The 6,224-nt window shown below is 38.0% G+C and overlaps 1 protein-coding gene across 1 annotated transcript in view; it reads left to right on the plus strand.

Annotated features, from left to right (window-relative positions):
• The window catches only part of LOC107040582, a 30,317-nt gene extending 25,048 nt beyond the window's left edge, over positions 1-5,269 (plus strand). Inside the window, exon 4 of the mRNA XM_015260718.1 lies at positions 5,030-5,269. Coding sequence (XP_015116204.1) covers positions 5,030-5,269 — 240 coding nt within the window. The remainder of the gene's footprint in view (positions 1-5,029) is intronic.
• Positions 5,270-6,224: the final 955 nt, after the last annotated feature.

Below are 6,224 nucleotides of genomic sequence, written 5' to 3' on the forward strand. Positions count from 1 at the left end.
ATATATATATATATATATATATATTGACCCTCATCTGCGCGTTTTCTTTCTCCACGTAGGGTAGTTCTGAGGCGGATGTCATAATCGATCGTCTTTTATTAAATGGCGCCAGATGGCGCATGGCCACTGTAAGCGCTGGCGTTTGGGTGGAGGCATGCTACGATTTAGCACGGCCCGTGAGAGAGCCCGTCTTCTGTTGAAAGGGTAGGGAGAGGATGAGTGTGCAGTTAAATGGAATCCCTGGAGGTGACGGCAGAGCACAAGAGGGGATTAGGCGGTGGAAGGTACCGAAGCTGCAGCCAATCATTTAACGATTACCCACTCTCGCCTCCACTCTATAACGCGTTCCAGATGTCATTATGCCTACCCCCGCGATTTAACCATGCAATCAGAGGGGGCAGAATTTGAAACTGATGAAATATAGGTATTAATAATGTGATTCTCTGAGTGCAATTTATCAGTCGATAATGATGAATGCCTTGTTCCTTTTGACAAATAATCTTCATAGGTCAGTTATCAATTTTCTAATTACTGTTATTTTCCATCCATGCTGTATAAGTGGAAAGTTGAAACAACACACTTATTGGCATTTCTACATTTTTACGAACAGATAATTATTTATACACATATTCTGGATCATATTTCTCATCAATTCTACGTAATAATGAACTTCATTGATAAGTAATTTCACCATTGATTGATTCGGCTGGTACATTAAATTTGCATTTAATTGTACCTGGGATCTTCAACGAAAATATTCGCCATCCTGAGTAAGGATTCCATGAACGGGTTCATTTGGTCAAGTAGTCAGACTTGTAAACTGTTGAAATCTGTCCCTGGAGAATCCCTGGAGGGTCTGGTTAGATTACAATCAGCGAATCGAATTTTAAGAAAATGGAGTTCTAATTTTTTTTTTCGCTAGGGGAATTTCATTCAATTTGATCATCACTGAAAAATCATTTTTCGTTTTATAATTCACAGGAAAATGATACTACATGGGAGCTATAAATTTTTGATGAGTGTATAAAGTACGCTGTACGGTTCCTGTGCTGCTTTCGTACCATTGCCATTTTTAGTGCAGTACGCAGTAGTGATGCCGTATGTACACCGAACCGATGCATTGCGCCGGTAGGAATGAAATATAAATAAATAAATAAATGGATAAAGCATTATGAAACAATAAAGATAATTCAAGATCGAACTGCTCATTTATCTCCATATCGGTTAGAATTCTTGAAAAATTAATAAGAGGAAAAATCTAAATTGAATGGGGGACAAAAATCGATGGAGCACAGTAGGCCTCATCATTCATGATTATTAGTAAAAATGAGGGGAAAAACAAATCCCATGCATTAATATTAATTATTTTCCCCTGATTAACGAGCCACAACGCAGATGCCACCTAAAAATCCGATGTTGATAACTTAAAATATTCTACCTATGATGGGCTCGAACCCATGACCTTACGCATACTAATCCTGCGGCCTAACCACTAGACTAACACGATTCTGAAAATTCAAGGTTCGTATCTTCCGTATGAATTATGAATTAATCTAAAGTTATGATATTAATTGATTGAGTAATGTTTGATGATGTTAGTGACTATTTGACTATGGATTAATAATTTCCCAGGCTCATTAGGTACTCATTAGGTTTCAATTATGACAATTATATTGCTCTAGAAGATGACCTTGATGTTATGACCTAGAGTGAACCCTCTCAATAATTATCAGCATTAAAAAATTGATCGAAATTCTACCTTGTAGAAAATAAGAAATTATTGTTCCTTGGTAGTCCCTATTTTATTGCCCTTCATTTCATTCCCGAGAGAGTAAATACCAAAATTTTAGTTGCCCCGTTCCGGAGACACTCAGGGCTGTAACACCTGTGATGAACCCTCGGGTCGCTAAGTTGACCCCTCTGTTTCCGGCTGGCTCGTGCGATCAGAGCCTAAGGAGAGTCAGCTCAAAATTGGGATTTTTATTGGGAGAAGGTCGATAAATGATCACTCCCGTTTGCATAATAAAATGGATAATATAATGTGAGTGATGTTTAATGTCTACAAGACAATGGTGAAATTGGGTCTAGTGTACGCGTGATTAAAAGTACGGAAATTTCTTTGAAGGAGGACCGACTGTCCTGTTCCGCCTCTAACTGTGATCTGCGTTCCTCGTGGGGCTACAAGCCAGTGCGAGCCCAACGCAAATTAAGCATTCTCACAGTTTTTAGAAACTAACATAGCCATGCTGCTGTCATTGAGTTTCCAATACAGTCGAACAGTTTTTGGACGGAAACTGGGCTCAAGTTTCACCATGAGACTGCTTAAGTAAAGCAGTCCGTGCTTATGGAAACTGAAATTCTTTCAGTTTCGCGAACGGAAATAACACTCGAAATATTATTTGTTCATAGTAAAATAATCCCCGTATAGACTGGGTCCATACGTCACATCCCTAATTTATTTCTGGGCTTGCAAAGCCCATCTTTGCAAATCTATATCATGTATAATGTATCCCGTTTCAACGGAGTTTTTAAAATTTTCCAGAACGAACTGGCAAATGCCAATGAACGAACTGGCTCCGTTATTGAGTGTATGAGCCCAACGCTTGAATTGGGTTATTGATTTGAATGTGCGAAATCGATTTTGAACCGTTTTTAATATCAGGTTTTTCAATTACCTGCTCCTCAGAATTCCGAATAGAATTCAGAATTCCACGGCTTTTGCTTTATAATCATGACTCAATCTTACTGAATCAATTAAACATTGATCGTCATTATCATCTTAACCCCATATCTTGTCATTATCCTCTACCATTTTTATTGATACATCCTTATAAGGCTCCTGGAATGCAAATGTTTCCTCGTCAACACTGTCTACCCCACTGAATTCAATAATAGCCTCGAGTAGAATTTGTTCAAGTTTTCCTTTTAATTTCATCACGTTGTGTTACTGGAGTGTTTTGCAATGGCAATCGTTGAAAAGTCACCAACAACAATTGAAGAAGATGTACCGTCGTAAAACGCAAGTGTTCATCAAATATATCATTTTCATAATTAACACTTATAATTTTTCCAATTATGAAGGGCATATGAAATGACATGGAAGAAAAAAACAGCAAAGTCGATCGGCGGAGCAGAATTAACTAACAGTACGCAAATGGTTTTCTCCCGCTTCGTTCATCGTTACGGGTTACATCGTTACATCGTTACGGGTTGCCCTGGCTAGATTTGAATCCTAGTCACATAATTACGTGGTGAAAACGTCCAAATAAATGTTTGATAATGCCATTTTCCCCTTTTTCTTTGTTATCCCCGCCATTCGAATTCACTCCGTTTTGCCTTATATGTCCGACATGTATCATAAACTGAAGTCACCAAGCAAACAGTATATTCTTCTCTATTGACTGCACTGCACTACAATAGTATTCGTGATGATGAGAATTCACGTGGATTTAGCCCGGTCCGATAGGCACGAAAACTTGAAAATATATGTATTTTGTTATCATAAGACTACTTATAGCCCGTATGCGTATCGATAGTGTATTTAAAAATAACGTTATTTTGCCGGTTCCATCGATCGGGGTGAATCTGTCTGTCACTAAAATCAATTTTCTTGCGTCATACTAATAATATGGAAATTGGAAAAAAGCATCCATAAAAAACAACATTATGCATTGGATCTCGATTCTTCTTTTTCTCATGCATTCTCAATATTTGAAATACTGACGTAAACATGAACAGGGAATTCAAATCGACAAGAGGCCGCCGGGCGATGATGTCGCACATTGATTACAATACTTGAGGAGGATCTTAACGACGAAATACAAACTTTGGAAGCAATAATATATTGATGCAATTTCCTGATTGTTTGCAATGGCGTGGTGTTTTTATCCGTGTGTAAATGAAGTCTAAGTTATCTTCGTTGTAAACGAAACCTATTTCGATAAAGGCCCATTCGAATGAGTAACTGAATGCAGAAACAAAATTGTGAAAAGATGACGTATTTTTTTGGAAATCACGAAAAATTATTTTTTGGAATAAACTTTAAACGCCATTTTCTGCCCTCTATGTCCGAATTCTTAGCAAATTGATAAAATACGTGGTTAATAATTTTTCATGTAGAACAACATATGTCAAAATGAAAAAAATCGGTGAGATAAATCTGGAACCTTTCCTTTTAAAGGCGGACACTGCTGAAATTTGAAAGTCCTGCAATAAAAAAATGGCCTCCGTGAGATTTCTTTCCCATGTGGTCACAAAAAAAATATTTTGAATCACCTAAGCCCATCCAAAATGGCGGAGAATTCCAAAAAACCGATTTTGCCTTTAAAAGTGTAGAAACTGAGTAGAAATGATCGAATTGTTTTTAATTGATACACTCGCACTCGCTAGAAATAGCTATTTTCGTTACAATGTTGAAAACGACTTTTCTGACGAGTGTCAGGATTGCAGACCGAGGCCAAGAAATGCAATCACACGTCTCGGAGCAGTTGTTTTCGGCCGAGTGACGAACATAATTTTTATTCTCAATCTTCAAAACACCGGTTTACCGACAGTGTGATGAAAACGACGTTATGTTTATTTGTATTACACAATTATATGTTCAATTATATGTAGACCTATACTATAGTCTGTCTTGGAATTTTACTTCCTTCATACCATGTCAAATGTTATATATTCAGGGCTGGAAAAGAAGGATTTTTACTCTTGTGTTTATAGTGTATAAAAAGATAAAGGGGGTACATGCAAAGAAGGAGAATACTGTGGTCGTGCATTTGACGTTTGCTGGTTCGATAATGCATGCTCTTTAATCCCGGAAATAAGGGCGCTACCTCCAACTGAATGGGCAGCCCTTGGGATCTCCCGGTTCTTTCCACTCAACAAAGAGGAGTGGGGGTATAGAATTGCCCCCGAGGGAGACTCTTGTATTCAATTGAGTTCATGACTATTTTTTCTTTTCCCTAATGGGATATCATAACATAATGATTGATTATGTAATGTCATTCCTTTGATATTCGTTTTGTGTTTTCAGGTAAAAATTTGGTTCCAAAATCGTCGGATGAAATGGAGAAATAATAAAGAACGAGAACTAATGGCTGCTGGTGGATCCCGTGAACAAACACTACCGAATAAAAATAATCCAAACCCAGATCTGAGCGACACTGATAATGATCGGTCCAGTAGATTGGATCTGAATAGCGATGTCTCTACTCTGAACAGTCTTACGGATCTCACTGATAATGAAGAAAATGAGGAAATAAATGTTACGTGATAAAAATGTGCTAAAATTTCATGTTTAATAAAATTATTTCCGGCACCCATTTTTCTGCTCAGTGCACTAATTGGTCTGAGCGATGAAATACATCATTGATTTTTTATGATTCCGTAGATGTAATTTATGAATGCGGAACAAATTAACGATTGAAACCAAATAAATAAAATGTAATATATTGTAATTAGGGATCGGTGTAATTCGTCAGGAAAGTCTCTTAATTTGTAATTGTAAGACGAATATCTCTGGAAAATGTATAATCCGCGAAATTGAGTGAAAAAAATGATCAATAATGTGATTTTGTTGGAAAATGGATGAAAAAGGCTAACAAATTCATCTATTCATGGTGATATATTACTATAAAGGAACACAATAAAATAGCATAAATAGTCAATTTTTTCACGAAAACTTTTTTATCCTTCTGCATGTTCATGCTTTTCGTCTAATCGCGATCGACTATTTTACATAAGTCGGGACTTGAGACGTATACGTAATACACATTATTTTTTGGGATAAAAGTCGAGTTTACTGTTCACAGCGGTAATAAGGCTTCGCTTTACACACGAGAATTCACTGTATGAGCGACCACTGAACCTTACGCACGATGTGCGGAAAATGAACACCTTCCGCGCACTCAACCGCCAAGAAAAGTAAACTTTACAGGCAGGTGTTAGTGAGTGAGTGGAGAGTAGAGGGTGCACAGACTAGGAGGACAGTTCCCTCCACCTTCCGCCCCGTCTGACGCCAGTGCGAAAGCGAGGGTGTCTGGTTAGACCGTTTGTCGGAAAGCGGGGAAAAGAGGGGGAAAGTCCCACATGTACTGGTGGGTGGGTGGTGGTGGCTTGGTTTGCTTGATGGAGGGTAGTGGGTGGAGGATAGAAATGAGGTGGTGGAGGATAGTGGGTGGGGCGATTGAAATGATTAGAGGAATTTATGATGAAGAGAAAATTTATTC

This window comes from Diachasma alloeum, unplaced genomic scaffold, assembly GCF_001412515.2.
Source record: "Diachasma alloeum isolate Michigan unplaced genomic scaffold, Dall2.0 Dall_scaffold_00339, whole genome shotgun sequence".
NCBI lineage: Eukaryota > Metazoa > Arthropoda > Insecta > Hymenoptera > Braconidae > Diachasma > Diachasma alloeum.